The 26,089-nt window shown below is 36.0% G+C and overlaps 1 protein-coding gene across 5 annotated transcripts in view; it reads right to left on the reverse strand.

The window, feature by feature from the left end:
- The window catches only part of LOC122138691 (cell adhesion molecule 2-like), a 405,589-nt gene that overhangs the window by 61,523 nt on the left and 317,977 nt on the right, over window positions 1–26,089 (reverse strand). For 3 of the 5 annotated variants that reach the window (XM_042732490.1, XM_042732494.1, XM_042732492.1), the window contains exons 3-4: window positions 24,576–24,602; window positions 11,343–11,492 (exon numbers count right to left, since the gene is read on the reverse strand). In XM_042732490.1, coding sequence (XP_042588424.1) covers window positions 11,343–11,492; window positions 24,576–24,602 — 177 coding nt within the window. The remainder of the gene's footprint in view (window positions 1–11,342; window positions 11,493–24,575; window positions 24,603–26,089) is intronic. The other 2 variants (XM_042732491.1, XM_042732493.1) reach the window with 1 other exon arrangement.

Here is a 26,089-nt window from a genome sequence, read left to right on the forward strand (position 1 = left end):
CAAACACAACAACAATACTACTATTACTACTACTAATTATAATAATGCAAATGTAAAATTTGACAGTTATATTACTTTTATTGTATGTGATGCCAATTACAATTTATCAGTCTGGTGGAATTTCCTATAAACATTAAATTTATTTTTCATTTATCTAAAAAAACTTTGTGGTGCCGATTAAATCTAAAAATAATATACCAGATAACTAATATATATAGAGAGTTATATATATATATATATATATATATATATATATATATATATATATATAAAACTCTCTCTCTCTCTCTCTCTCTCTCTCTCTCTCTCCCTCTCTCTATATATATATATTTATCCAACATTATTCACAGACAACTCACTACCTGACTTTACAGGCCACTATCTCAACTTGGAGTGAAGAGAAACCATTTCTGCTGATCAATAAAATGATAAAGCACATTTGGTTTGGGCATCGGCATAATAAATAAAATAAAATAAACTCTACATCATCACGGCTGTAATGCAATGACTGGTGACTAGACTGACAAAAAAACAAAACAAAACAAAACAAAACAAAACCATTTAACAGCATCAAAGCAGGATAAGGTGCACCTAAGAGCTGTTTTCTGCATGCTTCAGCTATTTTGCCAGGGCTAACAAGAGTCTTGCCAAAGCCTGTCGTCTTTAGGTGCTGATATAGATGCAGAAAGGGGCTAATTATGAATTGTAAGTAGCAACATCAGTCTCGACATATGTTGACACTGATATAGGCTTACTTGCATGTCAGCAAAGAGAGTTTCCCCTCCTCTTTCCATTTCTGTTTATAAAAGAAGACAAAAAACACTATGTTCGAGAAACAGAGCCCTGGTGAACCGCCTTCTGCTGTTTGTGGGCGAGATAAGAAATGCCACTAGAACACAGCCGAAAATACTCGTCAGAAATCTAATAGAACAGGAAGGCAATCGTAATGCACTGACAGCTCAATGGAGCGATACACAGAAAGAGAAAGAGAGAGAGAGAGAGAGAGAGAGAGAGAGAGGAGGGGAGGAGAAATGTTTTGACAAGAATCTCGAGAAATGAGCCATTCAACTGGTTTAGAATTGTTTTAAATAACAGCCGATAATCGCAATGTCACGGCAAAAACACTTTCGTTAAAGCTCATCTTAGCCTGTCCCTCCTGTCTATGATGGTGTAAATATTTTTTGTCTGTTTTCATTTGGCTTAGATATAGTTATCTGCAGTGCTTTAATTAACATGTTAATATCATTAGCTGTTAGACTGTTTGCACAGCAAAACCCTTTCAGAAATATTTAAATCGAAATCGCATTAAAGCACTTATGCCACAATCATACACCAATGATTGCATTTGTTATTTTAGTATAATTGAGAAAATTTTTGTTTATATATATATATATATATATATATATATATATATATATATATATATATATATATATATATACAATGATTGCATTTGTTATTTTAGTATAATTGAGAAATTTTTTGTTTATATATATAATTTTAATTAATTTTTTTTTGCCATATTTATTTTATCATATTTATATAGTTTTTTTACTTTTTTTATTTGTTCTGAAATAAAAGTATAAAAACTATATAGTCATGACAAAGTTAAATTAAAAATTAAAAATGTAAATATATTTTTTCAAAATTTATATATAATAATAAGTATTTAAGTATTATTTATTATTTTGTTTCAGTTTAATTAATTTATTCAAATAACATATTGTTTTAATTGAATTAAGTGTCCAAAGACATTACTTTTACTTTACACTACTTTTACTCTTACATTACTTTACAATTAAGTATATTCTTTTAAACTATATTAATTTCATAATAAGTTCTAGGTTAAAATGGTGTGGTAAAATAAAATAGTCCAGAATTTTTAAACTAGGGCCATGATTAATTCAAATTGATAGTTAATTAGCCAGTTTTGAAAAGCAGTGCTCTACTTTACACACTAACTACTGTATTAAAAAACGACAGTCAGTTTAATGTGTCAGGAATTACTATTTATACGGTAACCGTTGCTGGGTTGGTTAAAAACAAGCAGGCTGCAAACTCTTCCAAACTCTCCCCTCCTCCCTTTTTTACTTCATAACTGACAACACCAATGAGCAGCAGATGATGATGATGACTTAATAAGCAGACAGGAAGTGTGAATGTTGTCTGAGTGTGTGGAGAGTATTTCTTAAGTGAGGCGCATGCTAGTTTAGGCCTGTGCTCCTGAGGAACAGGATGTGACAGTTTGGCACATACTGTAAGAAAATAATGAATTCCAAATATTCCTCTCTCTGTTTGCCTCAGCGATACTGTGAGCTGACGGGTCACTTCTCTGATAAGCTCAGGCCTGTGTAACAAGACGTTCCCCTCAATCATTTTCAAGTGCCTTGGCTTCCTGGAAGAGAAGACGCAAGAGCTTTATGTCCCTTGTTTGAGGTGTAACTATCTCCAAACTCACACTCTGAGGTCACACTGTGTACTAACAGCATGGAACATTCATACACCACAATGAAATGCCTGGGCTTTTTAAACTTTTTAGAGTGACCATTCCCTGCAATTAATCTTTAGCAGATTTACAATGCAGTTTAAATGTTTGGGGTCTGCAGGATTTTTGCTTGTTTGGTTTTTAATTAAAGAAATTAATACTTCAGCTGGCATGTATTCAAATGCTGTTCTTTTAAACTTCTGATTAATCAAAGAATTGTGAAAAAAAATCCCACAAAAATATTAAGCGGCACAACTTTTTTCAACAGTATTATGATACTAATAAGAAATGTTTCTTGAGCACAAAATCTACATATAAGAATGCTGAAAAAGCATCTTTGCATCACAGGAATACATTAAAATGTTAAAATATATTCAAAGAGAAATCAGTTCTTTTGAACTGTAGTAATAGCCTATTTCACAACATTACTGTTTTAATTGTGTTTCTGATCAAACAAATGCAGTATTAATGAGGAAAAGAGACACAAACATTAAAAAAAGCTTACCAGTCCCAAACTTTTGAATGGTAGTGTACACACTTCAAATGTATTTCTCTTTCAGGAATAAGAAACAAAAATATTGATAACTTGCAGGATTGGATTTTTGTCCAATCAAATGCTGGAAGTCATACTGTACATTTCACAACTGAAACTTTATTTCTCATAAAATGCAACTTTTTATATCAAAATGTGTCTTATATTACACAATGTGACAGTTTGTTTATTTATTTAATACTTTAAATTTAAATTACCCTTATTCATTCATTTGTTCATTCGTTCATTCATTCATTCATTCATTCATTCATTCATTCATTTAAATGAACTAGAAATGAGCAAATCATCACATCCATGGAAAAAAACCTACTAACAATTGGCTTCATGTTGACATCTCATCTGAAACATGGTTTGTTCACCCAAAAATTAAAATGAATTTAACTACAAACTTGTATGGCTTTCTTTCTTCTGCAGAACAGAAAATATATTGTAAAATAGATATTTTGAAACTTTTTTTTAAGGCTAAGGTTTCTTTTGAACTTCTTTGTGAACTAATAAATAAATAAATATGTTGATTTAAGCTAATCTTGTCTTTCAAATGATACATACATTATATATATATATATATATATATATATTACTTTACCCTTTCAACAAACCACAAGTTGACAGTGTTAAATGCTTGTGGGGATCACCGTGTTGCGGTTGCCATTACTCTGAACCAGTTCATCCCAGCTTGAACTTGGAGAGCCACTTTTCTCCCATCGATCCTGTGTGTCCAACTGTGAAGAATAACTGCAACAAACACCTCAAACGCACCAACAAGAAGAGAAGTTATTCCTCCACCAGCGTGCCAATCACATTCACCCATTCAAACAACCTGATAGGTCAGGAGAGGTGAGTCATCAGTGTAAAATATGACTTCTATAAACAAATGTGTTCTTTCATATTGAAGAAAAACACCAGGCAGGATGAGGTCGACATTTAAATGAGTGCACGGACACATACTCACACGTGGTTAATGGATATTCTGTGCATTATTTCTGTGTAATATGCCATAACACTTATTCCAAATGAGCTAATTTGTTGGTCCGGTGAGCACACAAATCCCGTTAAGGTGTAATTCAAGAGTGGTCAGACTGCGCGAGCTCAAAGGTGAGGAGAGCGGGAGGAATTGTGGGTATTGACGTGCTTTCAGCGCGTAGAAATATTGAGCAGCGGAAAACTGCTGGAGCCCTCGAGAGAACTATAGAGATAGCAGAACTCTTCGTGAGCTGCTAAATGTTGAATTAAACAGTCAATCAATTTCAGGGTGAATAAGAGAGGGGAAAAGTGAGCGAGAGACAGAGTAAGAATGGGGCGATGCATCGACACGAGTCAGGCTGGAAATAAATGAGGTCTCGGCTCATAATAAACCCATATTTGTAATAAACAGATACTGTAGAGCCATAAAATTGTCTTTTTAAATGGAGAGGGATTTGGCTGATGACGCACCATTACACACAGAGTTAACGCCCGACAAGGCCAGGAAGGGCCAGATAGATAGATGAATAGAAAGATGGCATGCTTGTTCTCCATCACACTTTCCTGCTCCCGCTCTCTTTGGGTCTCTCGCTGTGGAATGAACACTGAAGATATTCTGGAACGAGAGAAGCTAATTTTATTCATAGGACCGAAAGATGGATAAAAGAGAACGGGATAGAGGGAGAAAAGAAACGAGAAGACGGGAGAAAAAGACAGACAGCCAGAGAAAAAGCAACGGATAAAAGATGTATTGAGCTCGAGCTGTGTAATGTTACATGCGACAGAAACAGAGCAGCAAAAGCCTGAAGCCAATAATGCTACGCTGGTTAGATTAATGCTAACAAAAAATGACTCTGTTTGAAGTTTTTACTCAGAGAAATTCATTATGTAACTATACTTGTTGAATAAATAAATAAATAAAAAATTGCCACAGACAAATTCAAATTGTGTCATTATCATATTTATTTATTTACTTAGTTAATTAGTTACCTAGTTATTTTTTAAAGAAATTAATACTTTATTTATGCCAAGTATGTTATGTAAGTGTATATACTGTACAGCGATAACCTGGCAGAAGTTCTCTGTCTACCTAACTGTAGATGATAGATGTTCTTGGCTAAGCTAATGGGTGCTTGGCTAAGCTGGTTAACCACATACAGCTAGGCCTGATAAACCACCTTAAGCAGGTATGTCCTGGTTTTTCCAGCAAGGCCAGCTGTCCTGTACCAAACAACTCTTATATTACATCTAAGCATTCAGTTACAAACAGGATTTGCCACTAAGGGCCACGCACACATGCAAAGCAATTAAAAACTGAGCAGAAACACAAAGAAGAGATGGAAGGAATAATAATGTGAACTGGCAGTGGGAGAATAATGGAGCACCTGTAGATGCCCAGAGGAATTATCCTGCTCATTTTCTCTCTGTTGTGTCTGTCTGTTTGAGAATGTGGCAAAAATCAGCACCATGGTATCAAAGGCCTGTGGTCTACAGCCACACACTCTTTACTCTAGTAATTACATTCCTTTCTCAAGGGCACCTTGTCCTCTACCATCACTTTCAAGTCCGAGAGCGGTGTGGGACGGCACACAACCTCACATGTGCAGAACAAACGCGGAATTGAGGGACCGCAGTGATTAGCCTGAGCACCATTTGTTGAGGACGCACATCTGCACCTGTGCATGGACTCTGTGGGCCTCAACTGGCAGATGATGAAAAAAATAGCAGCTGTAAATATTTCCCACAAACCCCCTTTGGCCAAGCACAAAATGTCTGAAATCTCCCTATCTCCCTTCCCTCATTTTCACTTTCCTTGAGGCTGCAAAACTATCCAAAACCTGTAAAGAGCAGCAAAATGGAGCACTTTTCCCACACACACACGCACTTCACACACCGTCACCAGGTGATATGAGAGAGGGACAAAACTGTTGGGACACCAACAGACCAACTTTGAAGAAGGGCTACAGGCTGACAGACTTTTGGGGCTATATAAATATAAAAAATCTCAAAAACTGGCACTAAACTGTGCATTACAATTTGCCATCACTGTAGCAATTACCTATTTTGTGAAGGTAATTTATGTGAAGGTTAAAAAGACATCTTATACTGTGTCAACTAAAAAGAGCTCTATGCAAATTGTTCAGTTTGTTTACACTGTTGTATATTGCTCAATCTTATGTGCTTCAATCATGTTTTCTATAAAAATCTGCATGGAGATAAAAGTGGTTGCTGTCTTAGGCTAAAAAAAAAAAAAAAATTGAATAACAAAATGCCTCAAATATGCCTCACATAAAATCAAAACTCAAAAAATACTCATGAAACCCTTAAATTATCATACAAACCTCAAAACATGGTACATAAAATATGACAAGTACAGCAATCAACTAACTGCTCATTTGGAACAAACTCATCCTGACCTCACACTTAAAAAACAAAACTAAAACAAAACAAAAAACAGAAAAAAAAAAAAAATAAAAAATAAATAAAATAAAATAAAATAAAATAAAATAAAAACACACAAAAAAAAAACAACACGTTTTTTACCCCCTTGGCTTGTTCAATTAAAAGAAAACAATCCACTTAAATTTGTTTAATACTTTAATTGTTAAATACAGTATATAGTAACAATTTATTTTTTATTTTTTTATTTTATTTTTTTTGTGTTGGGACTACATAATTCATTTTTATTGCCATCAGTTAAATATGACAAGTACAGCAATCAACTAACTGCTCATTTGGAACAAACTCATCCTGACCTCACACTTAAAAAACAAAACTAAAACAAAACAAAAAACAGAAAAAAAAACAAAAAAAAAAAACAAAAAACAAAGCAAAATAAAATAAAATAAAATAAAATAAAATAAAATAAAAACACAAAAAACAACAACCCCCTTGGCTTGTTCAATTAAAATAAGCTAATTAAAAGAAAAGAATCCACTTAAATTTGTTTAATACTTTAATATACAGTATATAGTAACAATTTATTTTTTATTTTTTTATTTTATTTTTTTGTGTTGGGACTACATAATTAATTTTTATTGCCATCAGTTAAAACTGGTCAGGGGACTTTTTTTAATTTCCAGAATGCTTTGCATTAGAATGGATGTGGAGAGTAATATAATGTTGAAATTAATGTTTTTATATATGTTATATGTTTTGGAGCAAAATTAGGCAAGAGGTTAATATTATTTTAGTTTCTGTACTTCATAATTTCATGTTTGATTTAATGTGTTACTTTGCATTTCTTTGTTTGGGATAAAAAAATGATAAAAAATAAAATAAAATAAAATAAAATAAAATAAAATAAAATAAAATAAAATAAAATAAATCAGAGTATGGACCCTCCCCCCCCAACCTCTTCAAAAAAAATCCTTTGCATTTATGTATGTTTAAAATATTTATCAAACTTTCGCCCCGGACATTCATCTTGGTATGAACAGGCATTTGTCAGACTCTATCCCGTGTTTTGTGTGTGTTTTTGCTCCTCATGTTGATTTTGTTCCAAGTGTTCCCCGTTTGTTTTGATGGTACCCCAGGCATGTCTCGTCTTCCCATTATCCTGTTGTGTTTAAATAGTTTTCCCAGTTTGAGTTCCTTTGTCCGGTATTGTTAATGTCTACATGTGTTACGTGTGTTTTTCTGTTTCCTTTGGATGATACTATTAATGTCTCCTATGTTGATGTACTCCTGGTCTCCTCATTCCTCGCTCCATGCTCCCTCACAGTAGCAGCACCGTGACAGCATTTCGTTTCTAGAACTAAGAATCTTTTTTTTTTTTTTTTTGCTGAGCAGAGCCAAAACTGAAACACAATAGACTGGTAGTTTGATCTATATGGTGTAGACAATTAAATTTGTGAGTAACTGAGTGATTGATGTTTTCTGTCTGGACTGAGATCAGATAGACTGACGGCTTGCAAGGATAAACTATTCAACCAGCTCCTGGCACAAACTAGAGACATTTCCTCCTGGTTCAGCTAGATTGCACCAAGCTCTAAATCAAATCAGACGCCATCCCTAGCAGGCAGATTTCACAACTCCCCGTTATCGCTTCCTCTTCTCCACTCCTGATGTGTTTCTTATTACACTGTTTCCCAAATGTGAAAGTTTTCAGTCAGATCTGAGGTTCGTAGTGTTAATAATTAAGCCATCGCTCTGGCACGAGAAGCACTTTCTTGCGGTTGAGCAACTCGGTCTATACACTTCACTGCAGTCAACACAGCACATCCAAACAACCCTCCTCTCCTGCATGCATACAAACACACATGGACATCCTCACAGGTGCCGCTCGGCCAATCAAAGTTCCTCCTACAGAACCAGCTTCAGGAGGATGTAATTGTGGGTAACGCTGTGTTGGCACAGCATGAGACCATATATGCACAAATTAACTATAGACTGATGCAGAATAACAGGCAGGTGTGGATGAGCACTGGGCCTAGGTGAGGAGTTAAATTATAAAGCTGACGAATACACTGTCATCATCTGCGACACTAAATATATGAGTGTGGTATTACAACTGCTAATAAAAGCATACAGACATGCAGAAAACAGACTATTTTACAGCTCAAATGATTACAATAATACATGTGTGTTTTAACAAAAATATGCTTTACATGTCTGGTTCTAAATGTTATGGAATGATGGTCCTGTTTACTTTCACTGTGTGTTATTACAGTATATCAATGTTAATTTTTTGGTAAAAAAAAATAAAAGATGGTCAAACTGAAAAAATAAAAATCATTATGTCACAAATTATGATGCTACTGAAACCAGAAGAGTCACTTAAAAATGCTGGTATTCAAATGCCCTGCCCCCTGGGAAATCTTATTGGGTAAAATCCTGCTCCACATAGCTGCATAAACACAAAGTAAGTTCTGATTGGTTGTGATTAGAGCTGCAAGATTTAAGGAAAAATGTAGCTGAGATTTTTGTGAAAAAATCTGAATATATATTTATTAGCCCTCCAGGTTTGCTGTGCTTGTATGAGGGATGCATAATTTGGATAAAAATGTGTTATTATATATCAATGTAGTAGCAGCAGCAGCAGCAGCAGTAGTAGTAGAAGTAGTAGTAGTAGTAGTAGTAGCAGTAGTAATAATAAAAATAATAATAATAATAATAATAATAATAATAATAATTATTATTATTATTATTATTATTATTATTATTATTATTATTATTATTATTATTATTGTTATTTTACTACCACTAATCGCAAAATATAAAATATGTTAAACATGACTATTGTAATATTTGACTGTAAATAAAACAAGCTAGTGTTAAATAATACCAATACTAATTATTAAAATATTACTACTTTATATTACTACTACCACTCCTACTGCTACTACTACTAAAATAAAAAATAAAAAAGGAAATATTGCTATTTGACTGTAAAACAATCAAGTGTTTAAGAAAAAAAAATATTTATAAAAATATTATATTATATAATATAATATAATATAATATTATATTATATTATATTATATTATATTATATTATATTATATTATATTATATTATTATTTACAACCATAACATTAGAATAATAATTTTTATGGCTGTCTGAATTTTCAAATGTTAAAATATCTTAGAGACACTGAAAACACAGATCTTGAGCTTATTTTGATTGTGATTATGTCAAGTCGCACAGAATTTGCACTTTCAGTGCGGATGTGAAACTACTTGTCACAGGAAACTTCTGAAGACGTCAAACAAATCAGTTTGCCTTCCACAGAAGAAAGACAGACATGAGGCAGATTAAATAATGACAGAATTTTCCTCTCTGGGCGATAAAACTGTTCAAGACAAAGAACTAACAAGTCTAAAATAAATGTTTCTAAATTGGAGAGAACATTCTAAATCACTCATTGGGATTTCATGTTTCTGACAGTTTGGGAGAAGGCAGCATAAAGCAGCTCTACTGTATGTAAGTCAGCTGCCTCTGAGCACAAAGTCATCACCTGAACGCATAAATCAGCCACTCAAAGTTAATTGTTATTCTACTTCCGTGTATTTTTTGATCACGGCATTCATGTCTGAATCTGTGTGGGCCAGGAAACACAAAGCTATCTTTGACACATGGATCTTTTATAAATCAAAGGACATTTATTATCTCCGTACAAACGACCTGGGGAATTCTCAGATATGGAGAGCCACAATATCATTATAAAATCCAATCCGCCAGGTGTATCGAATACGTCCCATGATTGCTTCCACGTGAAAAGCTCTGCTGACATAATGAACAGGGCATTTGCCAAGCCTGTGATAACGCTCCTGCTCCATATTGATCTGATCTGGGAACAGTAGATATCTTTAAGGCTGCAGTGGAGAGTCCTTTAAATGGCTCACCTCCCATACCTCATTTATCAAATGTAATCTGTTAGTATTCCACAACATTAATCAAGCTGCTGTCCCACTTTCTGGTGTATGTGCGTGTATGCGCTCTCCTGATTGTGTGTGTGGGAGTCTGGGTGATTGTCTAGTTGTTGATTTTGCGTCTGCTCTTGATTAAGGGCGTTTACTGGTAAAAGTGCGTCTTATAAAGCTTTGCCCGGACCAATATTGATTCTCTACAGAAATTTAAAGCCAACAAATCATACAACAGGTGAACACAAAGCCATTTTACAACATCCAGCTCGGCATGGAAGAAAAACCAGATGATGTATTCCATTCTTTATCTCAGGCAATGAGATATAGCTGTATAAATCTTTGTACATAAAAATTAGATTCTGAAACTTTCTTCCAAAACCTAGTGAGATTTCTTGTCTTTCCTCAGCTCATCCACCATGTTGGATTTAGTTTTTCACTGAGATTTTACATTACATTAAAGTACATTTAGTCATTTAGCAGATGCTTTTATCCAAAGCGACTAACAAATAAGGACAATAGAAGCAATCAAACCAACAAAAAGAGCATCTGTCACCATTTTCATACATTTCATCCATGTTGGATTTATACTTTTACTGACTTTTACTTTTTTCCTCTCAGCTTATCTGTCATCTTGGATTTTGTTTTTCACTGAACAAGGTATCAGAGGTAGCATATTTAAAGAAAAATACATCATTTTAAGGCATTATAGGTTTGTTCCTGATATGAAAGCTCTTTCAAACAGACTTTTGTGCACCTATCATGATATCAAATGCTTTAAACAGAGCTCACTAAGTTTTGGAACAGAATTCACACATATGCTAGCTGTCAGCAATCTATGACCACAACCTTTCTAAGCAGTAGCAAAAAAGCACAATCCCTTAAAGTTCCTCTATTAGAATCTCATTCAGCTGAGGTCCATCACCCACCTAATAACACACAAGACAAAGACATGAGTTTAGTGGCAATCACTCACCTTTCTTGTCCCCAAAGAAGAGCGTCTGTTGTGCAGGGTTTGACCACTGGAGGGAGGTGTTGTCATTGTGTTCCACACGGCAGGTCAAGTTGACTATTCCTCCTTCTGTCACAGTCATGTTCTGGACGATAGGGAATTGGCCTTGGGCTCCTGGAAGAGACGGACAGAAAGTGTGTGAGAGACAGGCGCAACCACAGCAACATATGGAGTGTTCACCTTTAGCATGAGCGCTCTACATGAATCTATCAATAGAAAGAATGAAGAAAATGACAAAAAAGCCAAAACACTGCAGCACCTGGGAAGAGTAAAAAAGCTCTTTCACAGAAGTTCTTGTAATATTAATGCCAAGTAAAAACACCAAGCATTACAATGTTTCACTGACAGTTAAAAATAGAGCATGACGGAAAATATACAACCCTGTTAGTCAAAGTGACAGATAATGACTATTTGTAACGCAACCTCTGGGTATAATGCGTTTTGCTGAAGGCCAGATCATGTGGCTTGGTTCGTGGAAGCGTTGTTCCAGAAAGGCAAAGTGGAAAAGAGCTATTTACATCTAAACGTGGGTGAAAAAATACAGAAAGTGAAGAAAGTTCTGACATCATTCAACACTAAATCAAAACTGAGTCAGAAACACACGAGGAGAACAGGCAACTGCTAAACTCAATGCCTTCAGAAACACAAGATCTGTGAATAAAGATTTAGGTCTGTTTTCAAAAGCAACCAGATGACAATAAGCAGCTTTTGTGGCAGGAGTTCTACCTGGAGGTGTTGAAGGAATTGAGGACTTATTAGAATACAACTAAAGTTTTTGTTTTAGCCTGCAAAGTCAGCACAACGCTGTTAAGGTACTGTGGATACCTCACTGTTTTTGAACTGCCTCCCTGAGTCAATTTGCAACATTAAATTTTAGAGTTAATATTATTAGAAATATTCTTATTATATAATATTACAATAATAATAATAATGTTAATTAATATTAATAGTAATAAAAAAAACTTAGTAATTAAATAAATCATGGTGCCCCAATGGTCTTTTTTAAAGGTAAACAAACAATAAAATGATACACTACTTCAGACTCATTAAAGGGATAGTTCACCCAAAAATGTAAATTCCATAAACGAATTACTCGCCCTTATGTCGTTTCCAGACCCATACGATATTTTTGATGAAATCTGAGAGCTTGCTGACCCTGCATAAACAGCAATAGTAAGGACATCGTTACATTAGTCCATGTGACATCAGTGGTTCAACCTTAATTTTATGAAGCTACGAGAATACTTTTGTTACGCAAAAAAAAACAAAAACAAAAACAATGACTTTATTCATCAGTTTCATCTGTTCTTCGAAATGCATTAACAAAAATTTCTGTTGAATCACTGGTATGACATGAAATATTTTAACAATGTCCTTACTACCTTTCTGAGCCTTGAATGTGTCAGTTGCATTGCTGTCTATGAAGAGTCAAAAAGCTCTCGGATTTCATAAAAAATATCTTAAATTGTGTTCCGAGGGTCTTACAGTTTGACACAAAATGATGTTGAGTAATTAATATTAGAATTTAAATTTTTGGGTGAACTATCCCTTTAAATGTTGCCATGTTGAGCAGCTGGAACCTTTTTGGTTTAATAGTGACTTCTGTGTGAATGGCGCTTTATACTTCGCTACACTATTGAAAACCGAAACAAAAACGTCCCCTAAGCACCCATAAACAACAGATAAGGGTCACTCATGAGCCCTTGCTTACTGCGATCTGAGCAGAAGACTGAATAAAGGTTTAGCTCAGTGAGAAATAATTCACAAACTGACATCCATCACGGCACCCCAGGGTTAGACAGGCAATAACAGATCACCTTGTGCAAGGGAGGGGAGCTAATGAAAAACTGTACACACACACACACATTATAAAACAACCCTGAAGAGGACATGATAGATGAATAATCTGTATTTATTTAAAGTGAAGAAGTGATGACTCTCACAGATCAGAGGTCAACATCTCCAGCGCCACCGCTGCCAGACAATGGGACATCAGGAGAGATGAAAAATGAAACACGAATGTGGTGTAATAGGCAAAGGAGAAGGACGAAGACACGATGGAAGAGAAACGGTGTGTCCTAACCAGGCAAGTTTTTAGTGTGAAGTCATTTTTTAGTTCTAACTCAAAGAGAAATTATGAAAATAGCAACCAAACACCCATGGATTAAAGTGTGGAAGATGTGATTTAGTGCATGATTAGGACACGGCGAGCACAGATTGGTGGCTGATGAGAGAAATAGAGATCGACGGGTATCTGGTTCAATTCGACTCTGCAAATTTAGCATCTTTTTCTGTTCGCTGCTAATTGCAGCGTGTCACAATTAGCCTGATTTGAGAGCCTGTCCAGATATGGTGTAGCTTTCATAAGAGAACCAGGAGGACAAGAAGGAGTGAGTGAGAGAGACAGAGAGGGAGAGCTGCTAAGGGCCTCTCCACAGGCTTCCTGACAGAAGAGCACGTCGGCCAGCTGTGGTGCTTATTTCTTTTCCGTGCCTCTGGCGGTCATATTACATACACACACACAAACACTGAGGAGGCGTCGATGTGGGATTTATTTAATTTCCTCGCTTGTTTTAGTGAGACAGAAACAGTTGCATATTCCACAGTCTTGATTATTATAAGCAGAAAATATTGTGCTATTGTGCTGTAGCTTAGCATTGTTATGCTAATGATGCAACTCAAAATTATTTATTTGCAACAAACTTGCAGATAACGTATGATAAAATCTGAAAACATGAGGTATGGGTAATTTTGCTAAAGTTTTTACCAAATATTTGCAAAAACGGTTTGGCACGTTCATGCAGGGGCAGAGTTTAGTTCTGTTTGTAGTTCTGTGTCAGTGTGACAACTGGATTCTGTAAATGAACCTTAAATTCCCATAAATTCATAAGGACTTTTTGCATTTTGAGAGTTTAGTAAAATGGAACTACAATATTTGAACTGGTGGTGGACCAATATGGATTTTTTGATGGCTGATGTCGATATCAAGCCAAAATCTTAAAAATAATGGTTACAAAAAGGGGGTTTGTAATATACTACAAAACTTTTTCTTTGAACAGAATCATATTTTTCTTATTGTGAAAAAATATTTTAAAAATCCAAAGAACATTTTTTTTTCCACTATAAAGAACCTTTTGTGTATTGGAAAGGTTCCATAGATGAAGGTTCTTCATTGAAACATCAATGCCAATAACAACTGTTTAGACACTGCTTAGACAATTATTATTATTAAAAAATCAGCAGATCATAGTGACCATGGTTAATTTTAATTCAAAGGTTGCCATCAACTGTTTGGTTATCCACATTCTTCAAAATATTATCTTTTGTGTTAAACAGAAGAAAGAAACTCAAACAGGTTTGGAACAACTTGAGGATGAGTAAATGATGACACACTTTTCACTTTTGGGCGAACTATCCCTTTAAATTCAAAAGGGCTTTAAACTGAATTTTGAGAGTTTAGTAAATGACAGTGAAATATTGGTAATATATGCTGTATGTTCCATCAGATTATAATGCACATGGATTTTGAATGGCTAACTATATCATCTGAACCCTTTTCTGAGTTCAAATAGTAATGTTACGGCATGCTAACCAGCCAAAACATGACCCCATGGCTCGCTTCTCTGGCTCAGGGGTCATATGAGACAGTAGAGCAGGTCATTTACTACCTGATTAAGGTCTCCTACAGACCACAGCATTACAGGCGGAGGAAGAAAGAGACAAGAGAAATGGATCTGTATTACTCCAGGTAGGCAGGATACATTATTCATCTGTGTTTTGCATGAAGCATGGCCTGCCAGCCCCTGTCTCTAGTTCTCTCTCTGCTTCCTTGATCTTCTCCTGCCTCATTTTCTCATCCCCATCCCTCATCACTCTTCTCTCTATAATCAGGAGAAAGGGTCAAGATCCATGGGAAATCAGTCATGGGAAACTGCTTCAAAACTGTAGGTGCAAATCTGGTTCTATTTTTACACATATGCCTGATAACAAACAATTAAGATTAAATAAATGTGTCAACTTAAGAAATCCCAGGAGGGCCCAAACTGTGTGAATGCAGAAGATGATCACTGAGGTGTCACCATTCAGAAAGAAAGAAAAAAGAAGCAAATTTGGAGTCTGGTAATGACCATTATAAGTATATATGTTAGCAGCATCTTTTGGAAGTCTGGACAGTAAATAAATAAATTAATAAATAGTAATGTAATAAACTGTATACAGCAGTTTTAGGAGGAACTAAAATCGAAGGCCTTAGACAGGCTCTTTAAAGTCCTCCATAGACAATTCATGCTGTTGTTCAAAAGAGTCTATCCTACTCGCTCTGCACTGGAAATATGTTACGTTTTGGACAGGTTTTACCATTAATGCAAAGAGTATTTTCGAGATGTGCTTCCAGCTATTCAGAAATGCCTCTTATTTTGCATATTTCCAACTAAGAGTGCTTATGAATAACAAACAACTGCTGAGAGACACCTGAAACTACCCACAATGCTAAAAACATAATACTTTAAAACATACAGGGGGGAAAATAAGGCTTCAAAATGGAGAAAATATGCTTAGCTGAAGAACAGTTCAAAACTTCAACTCTGAGGTAGCACAAACTTGAAGAAAAATTAATAAACGGATACAAAATAAAGCTGTTTCTTGCATAATGCGCAATGCTACTTAGAAATTCATACAATACATATTTGAAAGGTCAAACCAAAAATTAAGCAGACATACAGTATAAAAAAAATACATCTGACATCTTCATTTCCTCCGTTCACATTATTTAACTTCACATATTAAACAATGAACTAATATTAGCAATTCACTTATTATGAAGTAAAGTTATGGATTTATCTGATCATTTTAGGATTCATTTTACCCCTTTGCATTATTTAGAAGAAACAGTTAAGTTAATTAAGATAGAAACTAGTTAATTTTAAATGTACATGAATCCACTGAATACTTTGTAATGCACATTCCTGATCTTACTGTACAGTAAATATTAAGTTTTACTCAATACATCACATTGCAGAAGTATGGTTTAAAGTAATGGGTTAAAACATCAATTGACATTGAGTGTAAAATCACAACGAGGTAAAATAATAAACATATTACACACTTTTTTATATTAAATTGTCTGATTGGTTTTGCCTGATTTTTTTCAAGCCAATTGAAACTGAAATAATAAATGGTCTCTGTATTAATTTCTCTGTGGGAGAACTAAAAGGTTTTTCAAAGAGGGCAGTTTTGCATCTACTGTATCTTGTTGTTTCTGATAAGTGATCCAGCTCTTGGGACACTTTGTGTGTTGCGATGATTTGATCAACACCAGCACGCTCATGTGTCGACTTAATAGAGCGGTGAGGTGAGCCCTTCTCTCTGGTCAGAGGCGTTTGATTGAAACGGATCTCTCCTGGGATCAGGCCTATGTAATGCTGTTTGAGCTCGCTCTCTCTCTCTCTCTCTCTCTCTCTGTGTATGTATGCCTCCCGTTCTCCTCTTCCCCTCTGTTTCTCCTTCCTGTATGTACATCCCTCCCTGACTCTAAACTCAACCAGCAAAATATAAAATTAGCTCCAGCCTCTCCTAAACGTCCTCAATAACTCTCCCACTGAGAGGCAGAAAACAAAGGACGTAAAGGAACTGACATACGACTAATTTCCAAGATTTTCCTTATTTTAATATCAATTAACATACTAATTGAGTGAAATCTTAAAGGAATAGTTCACCTAAAATTATGTCATGTCTTTTTTACTTAATCCTTTAAACTTGAAGACTTTACCAGTACAAAGTCTACATCCATTAAAACAACAGACAACACATGCTTCTCACTTCTAACAGACATATTATAAAATGTAATTTAAGCCACACAACTGACATTTCACAGCTCATTCTCACCCTCAATGTGCTACTGTTTAGAGGCTCTCACAACATTTGATATGACACAAAACATGAATCAGCTGCATGAGTGATCTGTCTTGCCTCTTCAAGCCCACGTATCTCCGTAACCTTTCAGCGAAGAACAGTAACAAGTTGACCTTTAGCAAGTATGCTTTAGCTCGCTGAGATGCTGAGGCCAGCCTGGATGTAGTCATGCCCTTGACTTTTAGCCTTGACCACGCTGACAGAACACAAGAGGCCTATATTTTTCAGCACAAATCAGCCATTGTGAGAGTTTTTGCTCACTTAACCATTTAAACAATTCACGCAACTCTATACCACTCACATACTCTGGTCTGGAACGCCACAAACACAGAAACACGGAATGATAAACTGTTAATATCTGAGTGCTGTTGGACTGTCCATCAACACTCTTGGTATGATAATTGTGATCCTGGACCACAAAACCTGTCATATGTTGCACGGGTATATTTATAGCCAACAATACATAATGTGTTTGAAAATAATACATTTTCTTTTATGCTAAAAATCACTGGTATAAGTAAAAATCATGTTCCTTGAAGATATTTTGTAATTTTTCTACAGTAAATATATCAAAACTTTTATATAATAATAATAATAATAATAACAACAAAATGTAAATACCATAAATATAAAAAATAAAAATAAAAAAATTATTAGTAAAATGCATTGCTAAGAACTTAATTTGGACAAATTTAAAGGCGAATTTCTCAATATTTTGATTTTTTTTTTTTTTTTTTGCACCCTCAGACTCCAGATTTTCAAATGGTTGTATCGCGACCAAAAATTGTCCTATCCTAACAAAAAATACACCAATGGAAGCTTATTTATTCAGCTTTCAGATGATAAATGTAAAAAATTTAGATTTAAAAATCTCAATTTCAAAAAGGGTCCAGGGTCATAACTGACCAATCAGATTCAAGGGGTGGGGCTAGCTGTTGTATAACAGTGAAAGTGTGGTAAGATTCTTGATCAGTTACTTTGTATAATTTCACAGGCGAAATCCAGTCATTTCAACAGGAATCTATACAATCTGCAGTCTAACATAAGGGTGAAACAGTTTCACATGAAGATTTTGTTCATGTTCTAGTTGGTTGTGCAAATTTGCAATGTTGACCAAAAGAAAGCTGCTTGGTTTGAAACTGACTTCTTTGTATATGCCATTACATTTTTGACGACAGACAATTAATCTTTTTTGCCCACAAAATATTTTGCTTCAAGATCTGACTCTTGGTAGGCGGAATCAGTCCAATATGGACTGTTGTTGATGGAGAAAGAACTAAATAGGGCGAATTACTCTGGCATAACCACTGGTTTGATACAAAACAAATAGAACGCTACAAATCCTGACATATGTGTGGACCAATTCTGTGAATGCCTGAAAGTTTGGTTTGATCTACGGTCTCAACTTGACATCTCTCTTGGATTCAACCTCATCATTCGCCAGACCATGTCAAACTGACTTTTTCAGGTTTGAGGTTTAACATGCAGGGCCTTTCCAAAAAAAGCACATCTATTCAGGTACGATGCCAAGTGTATGTTCCCAGGATGCTGTGTGCCAGGTATGAAGTGCATAAACAGGTGCCAATCTGGCAAGCCTTGCCAGGTGCTGACAACACAATCCCAGACCATTTTACCAAAACACAAAATTCAGTTCATTTTTAAGATGTTCTGACGGTGTTTAACAGTGACAAAACAGCAAGAATTCAATGCTTTGGCATTTGGAAATTCCTGAAACACACCTTTAGGAGACTTCTGTGGTTACAGCTACAATATTGTGAGTCAAGGTAAGATTAATACGCAGAGTTCTCATCACCATGGGTGGGCATCCCAATGGGAATCAGTAGGGGCACTAGTGCAAATGGAGGTGCTAATCTTTGATATTCTTTTCATTCAGCACTCACAGTCTTTCCCTAGGGCTGAGAATAATGTTTGAGGAGTTAATTAGAGCTTTGGGACGCTAAGCAGAAGAGGATGAAAGACACTGATTAGAAGTGAATAGTACAGCCCAACTGATTTCAATACTCCCTGACAGAGTTAAACCAGATTACTGCTCTTAAAAATGCCCTTGTGTCTGTTTGTTTTGACATTTTGGGAAGTGTTGTGAATGTCCTTGTCATGATTATGGTCTCCTGTTCACTAAATCTAGAAGAACACTGTGCGAATGCCACTGTCTAAGACAAATTTTGGGGATTGTAAAAGATTTTTTCACTGCAGGCCAGTCTTGGACTGCTTAGTGTGTCATGCTCACCAATGGACCATTAATTGCCTTCATCTAATCTTGGACTCCTGTGGATTTCTGGGAAAATTGTAGGTCACAGTCCTGCGGCAGCCGTCTAATAAAGAACCAATCAACAACTAGATGCACAGCAATACATGAAAGATCATATCACACAGTATGCCAGGGGTCACATTGTATGTGACAAGCAACAATCATAAAGTTCAGTAAAGGTCAGTAAAGGTCACATAATCCTTCATAAATCATTATAATATGCTGATTTGCTGCTTAAAACATTTATTATAATCAATATTAAAAACTAAGCTGTGCTGCTTAATCCTGATACTTTTTTATGTTCAAACATTTATCTGAGACAAAAATCTTTTGTACCATTATAAATGTCTTTCATAATCCAACATACAAATTGTAAAATAATATTGTGCTCACAATAATACCAAGAACATGTATTAACAAAAAGGTTCCATGTTGTATTTAACGGTGAGTTGTAAACTAGTATCAGTATTCCCAAAACTTCCCCTATCTGCAGTGGGTCAGCCAAAAAGATAGTCCGGATAGAAAATGTTGCTATATTGGGATGGTTTACCCTAGAGACAGTGTTAAATTTTTTTAGTAAATCATTTTACAAATAGCTTTGTTATAGTTGTTTCTGCATATTAAGCTGGGAACAGAGAAAGCATTTAACTTATTAAATTACACACATCACCTTTAACCAGTCATAGCACTAATTGCAAAGAGTCTAATGAGCTAGCTGTGCACATTGTGTGAATCAAAGCGATTAAACGCAGAAAACATGGACATCCCCCCACCCCCCCAGACACAGCGGATGAAAAGTTTTGAAGACGCTCTGCAATTTCTGATTTAGAGAAATCTAATCAATTAGCAAACAACAAATGAACTGGCCTCAGCGGTTCCACTTCCATTTGCACAATTAGACCAGTGTGCAGCTGCTCCTGCCATTGTAAACAAACATCCCAATCACAGTTTCTTAATTGTAGCAAGTCGTTTTTTTTCCTCTCCTTTTAATGCCGTAATTTACTGTGACAAAAGGGAACAGTTTCTATGAAAGTGCATCTGACAAAAACAACTCCGCCGAGCGCGAAAACGCAAGCCAATACCATGCCGTGCCACTGCAGGCAGATGGTACACAGGTAAAATTGCCATCTGAGGTGAGTGTGTGTATAGTACATAGTCTAGTGCATTATTCATGAGGAGAGCAGGTGGTTTAGAGGAGTCAGTCGCTGATAGCGTCTCACTCATTCTGTACACATAGGCTTCATTTCATCTACCTGACTCCAAATATTTGCAGTGATAGTTTTTCTTCCTCAAAAAATGAGGCAGACCTTTGGGAGAGCTAACAAATGTCACATTCAGATCTATTGCACAGGCAAGATTTTCATTTTTGCACAGTGTTGGGAGAGCAAGTAACTAAACATAGCAAAGCTGTTCTCAAACAGGGTGACCATACGTCCTCTTTTTCCCAGATGTGTCCTGGCTGGGATTTCTAAATTGCCTAAAATGTCCGGGATTTTTTATAGACCTTAGTCAGGTTAGATGCCATATTGAATTTAACAGGGATAAAAATAATGAAAAAATCTCATGGCAGTTCGTTACATATTTTACATATTTACATATTATACATATTTTATGAGATGGCTAGTAAGGCTAATTATGAATTCGTACAATTTTTGCTACAGTAAATCGTGCGTATTTTACGAGTTCCTGAATTCGTATGAATTCATATGAATGACCTACCCCTAAACCCGCCGATAAACCTACCCGTCACTGGGGTCTAGACAAATTGTACAAAATTGTACAACGAGGTCATATGAATTCATACAAATTAGCCATCTTTGTAAAATACGTTTGAATTGGTTGTGAGATAGTATTGGATAGACTTAGTCTTTACAATGGCATGTACCGTATGAAGTCTTAGATTATGTAATTTTCACAACTCACAACCTTCAAAACTGTATTATGGAGTTGTTGTTTTTTTTCCCAAATAAGACATTATTACATTTGCTTCTCAGGCTGCCTGTGGCTCTCACACAGATATTTATATCTATACCTCCTCTGTACTGGATTACATCAACACCACCACTGACAGTGTAAAAACAGAAAAACAGATCACAACATACCCTAATCAGAAGCCATGGATGAACAAGGAGGTGCATCTCCTGCTGAAAGCCCGCAACACTGCCTTCAGATCAGATGACGCTCAGGCCTACAGCAAATCCAGGGCTTACCTGAGGAGGGGCATCAAAAAGGCCAAGTACTGCTACAAGCTAAAGGTAAAAGAGCACTTTTCCAACTCTGATCCCCGACGCATGTGGCAGGGCATCCAGGCCATCAGTGACTACAAGCCAAGCAACTCTACTCCAATGGTCACAGATGTCTCCTTCCTTAATGAGGCAAATTACTTTTATGCTTGCTTCAACAGCGACAGCAAGGAGACGGCCACCAAGATCACACTCTCAGCAAACCACCAACCCCTCAAACTCACCTCCACAGATGTCCACACTGCATTGAGCCGGATCAACGCACGCAAGGCTACTGGCCCGGACAGCATTCGGGGACGTGTGCTTATGTGCAGAGCAGCTTGCCGGGGTCTTCACAGACATTTTCAACCTGTCCCTCACCCAAGCAACTGTGCCAACATACTTTAAGTCCACATCCATTGTGCCAGTGCTGAAACACTCCTCCCCTGACAACAACCTGCTCCTTAACACCAGTAAGACAAAGGAACTCATTTTGGACTTCAGGAAGAAGAAAGGAAGCACACATGACCCCATCCACATTAACGGGATGGTTGTTGAACATGTCTCCAGCTTCAAGTTCCTGGGAACCACCATCTTGGAGGACCTGTCCTGGACCAAAACATCTCCAGCCTGGTTAAGAAGGCTCACCAGTGCCTCTTCTTCCTCAGGACACTGAAGAAGAACCAGCTGTCTTCAGCCATCCTGGTGAACTTTTACCGGTGTGCAATCGAGAGCATCCTGACCAGTTGCATCACAGTCTGGTATGGAAACTGCTCAGTTGCTGACCGCAAGGCACTGCAGAGGGTGGTGAAAACCACCCAATGCATTACAGGGACACCACTCCCTGCTACTGAGGACATCCAAAGAAAACGCTGTCTACGTCGAGCTCGCAGCATTCTTAAGGACTCCTCTCACCCTGACTATAGACTGTTTATCCTCCTGCCCTCCGGGAGGCGCTTCAGGAGCCTCCGGGCAAGGACTAGCAGACTCAGGAACAGCTTTTTCCCTACAGCTGTCTCCTTACTGAATTCTGCCCTCTGACATTTTTAATGTCCATTGCACTAGTGTAAATAATGTTCATATGCTCAAAGTTTCTGCTTATAGTGTACATACACTTATTACATAATCCAACTGTATAGTATGTTCATAGTACACCCATCTGTATATCATGCTGATAGTATTTAAAAATTTGTAAATTATGTCCATAGTACTACATTATCTGTATATTTATTGTACATTTGTAACATATTGTAGACACTCTATATACTGTACTTACTGCTTATTGCACTTCTGGTTAGATGCTAACTGCATTTCATTGCCTTGTACCTTATATGTGCAATGACAATAAAGTTTAATCTAATCTAATCATTAAATCACAATAAAATCTATTGAACATACTGTGTTTCTATAAAATATAATATGAAAACAAAGCCAATACCTTTACATTTTAGGCAATTTAGAAATTAAGACATGTCCGGGATAAAGAGGACATTTGGATGCCCTCTTTCAAAACAGTATAGCAGTTTGGATTACAAAACAATACACTGGTGTAATTTTGCCCCTTTTTTATTGTCCACACAGCTTTTTCACCGTTAAATCTGTTTTTGCGACAATGAACACTTCGAATGCAACAGTGAATAATGCATCAGCTGGTTATAGTGGAGTTGAATATATTTGCTTGATATTTGTTTGAACTGATTGTGTGTTTTTGTGTGCAAGTATTTGTGGGAAATCAAAGAAATCTCACTTCCCTATGCCATACCAAGTCACACATAACCTCTGTGAACTTCTCCTTTCACTGCTTCTCACTGAACCACTTAGTGAAAGTATCTTTTAAATTTTTAAATTGAAAACAACAACCGTGAAATAATACAGCTGCGGCCTGAAGGACACACTGTGACAATAAAGCCAAACGAATACAGCTATAAACCACAGAGTTAGTTTAATACTCCACAAACAGTAAACATTGAAGATAAAAATGTCTTGTACTTTGACACAATGCAAGCACGGGTTTGGAGGTCCATCCTTAAAATTGCCACATTGTTGTTGGTTTCTCACTTAAGAATTATTTTACTCGACACCAGCTACTTTTATAATATGTAGTTACTATAAAATTCACAATTATTGGTTGTGCTTTTAAATGTAAAAGTGTAATATAAATAAAATATTAAAAAGACACAAGAAATATGTTTGGAGTTTATGAATTCATCAGATACATCAGGGAAATATTTTTATTCATACAGTGGACTGAATGGACTGAATGATTCAACATTTTTGAATGAATGTGTTAAATGAATGATTCAATGACTCGCTAACATGAATGAATCAGTGTTGTGACTGAATAATTCAGTGACTCACTTCAGAGGCAACTTATCGCCACCTACTGAGAGAGAGAGTGACTGAAAAACACACAGATTGACAGTCTGTCTGAAATAAAAACAGACAAGCAGAGTGATATAAACAAATGGTCATTATGTTTTAGAGCTATTTCACACTAAGGTTAGCCATGCTACAAGTGACTACATGCGGCTAAGCTCTGTGCAGCACTCAAGTTCAGCAGCTTTCCTGTTAGTTGAAAAAGATGACAGAGAAGAAATGATGGCATAGGAGGTAAAGCAGGGGCAGTAAAGAGAAGGGCAGTAAATAGCAAAAATAATGGCCATGTGGAAAGGAACAGGACGGTGGTACTGCCTGCCTGGCTCATAGCAGTGATAAGGCAGCTATCTCAGCTCAGCTTATTGGGAACGGTGTCTCCCCATTTATCAAGCAGCAGGGAAGATGGAGGATCCAACTCACCTCTCAGTTTGTTTTTCGTGGCCGCCACTGGAATCGAATAGCGTGATGGGGAGGGGAAGGATGGAGAGGATGGAGGGAAGGAAAGGAAGGAAGGAAGACAGGGAAGGACAGACAGGATCAGAGGGAGAGAAAGAGAAGGACAGGAGGAGAAAACATTCGATTAGAACAGGCCAGGTTCAAAAGGGTGTAAACTGTGTCAAACTAGCATACTAATCCCCCTGTTGTGGAAATCTCATTCGGATCTGTCTGATTCACAACAATGAGCCACTTTAAATGGAAACCTAGTCAAAAGCGCTTGCCATTTGCAAATACCATCCACTATGGACTACAGCGATTCACAATACACTGGTGATAATATTCAGCTGCACGGGTAAATATGCCAGTGACTCCAGCATACAGAGCTCACCACCTAAAAAGTTATTGCAGAAAAGGAGATTTACAAATTCCTGTTACACTCATATGTCACACTCTCTGCCAGAATCTATATATAGCACATCATTTTCCACCTGTACGGTACGAAATAGGGTTCAAAACTCCTTTTAATTGCTAAAGGTCCATCAGTCTCAGGAGGTCACACTACATATAGTGTATATATATATATGTATATATCTATCTGTATGTCTATCTATCTATCTATCTATCTATCTATCTATCTATCTATCTATCTATCTATCTATCTAGCATCATCATTAGTTCTGGCAGGTCACGTTAGTCAAGTTTGCATCAGCTGACTCCCAGGTGATCCATGCCTACCTACAAGGATGCGACACCTATCACAGCCATCGTATGTTTGGTATTTAAGTATTGTAGTGAGTTTGGTGTTTGTCTGTTTATAATTACCCACCTCCATCCCCGACGACTCCTCTTGTCAGTCAGGATTCAGCCTTCTGATTCTCCTTTGAATCAGACTAATTTCTAAAATGTACATTAAATTACTGAACCTTAATGATATCTGCAATACATTTATGTTGTTCTGTTCACCGTGGCGGATAATTGCTGACAGAAATATATATAAAACATAGGATTTATTTATTTATTTATTTTTTTAATTTGATTGAATTTTGAAAACCTTGATTTCATTGAACTGAAAATGAACAATAAATGGAACAAATTTAAAAAATAAACAAAATGAATAAACAAATAAAAATATAACAGAATGGGCTTAACAGTGTGTGTGGAATGTTGTTTTATAATTATTTACATACTTATAAAAAATATTTGTGTGATGATTTTTTCCCCTATAGTAACGTGGATGAATGACAAAATTACAATGTGCCTAGAAATTGGAAAAAAGAAAAAAGTGATGATTTTTTCCCCTATAGTAACGTGGATGAATGACAAAATTACAATGTGCCTAGAAATTGGAAAAAAATTACTTTTTCCACAAAAAAACAATAACTGAAGAATTATGTATAAAATTACCCTATATCCCTAATAAATAAAACATATTGTATACAGCTATATATATATATATATATATATATATATATATATATATATATATATATATATAT

Source organism: Cyprinus carpio, chromosome B10, assembly GCF_018340385.1.
Source record: "Cyprinus carpio isolate SPL01 chromosome B10, ASM1834038v1, whole genome shotgun sequence".
Taxonomy (NCBI): Eukaryota; Metazoa; Chordata; class Actinopteri; order Cypriniformes; family Cyprinidae; genus Cyprinus; species Cyprinus carpio.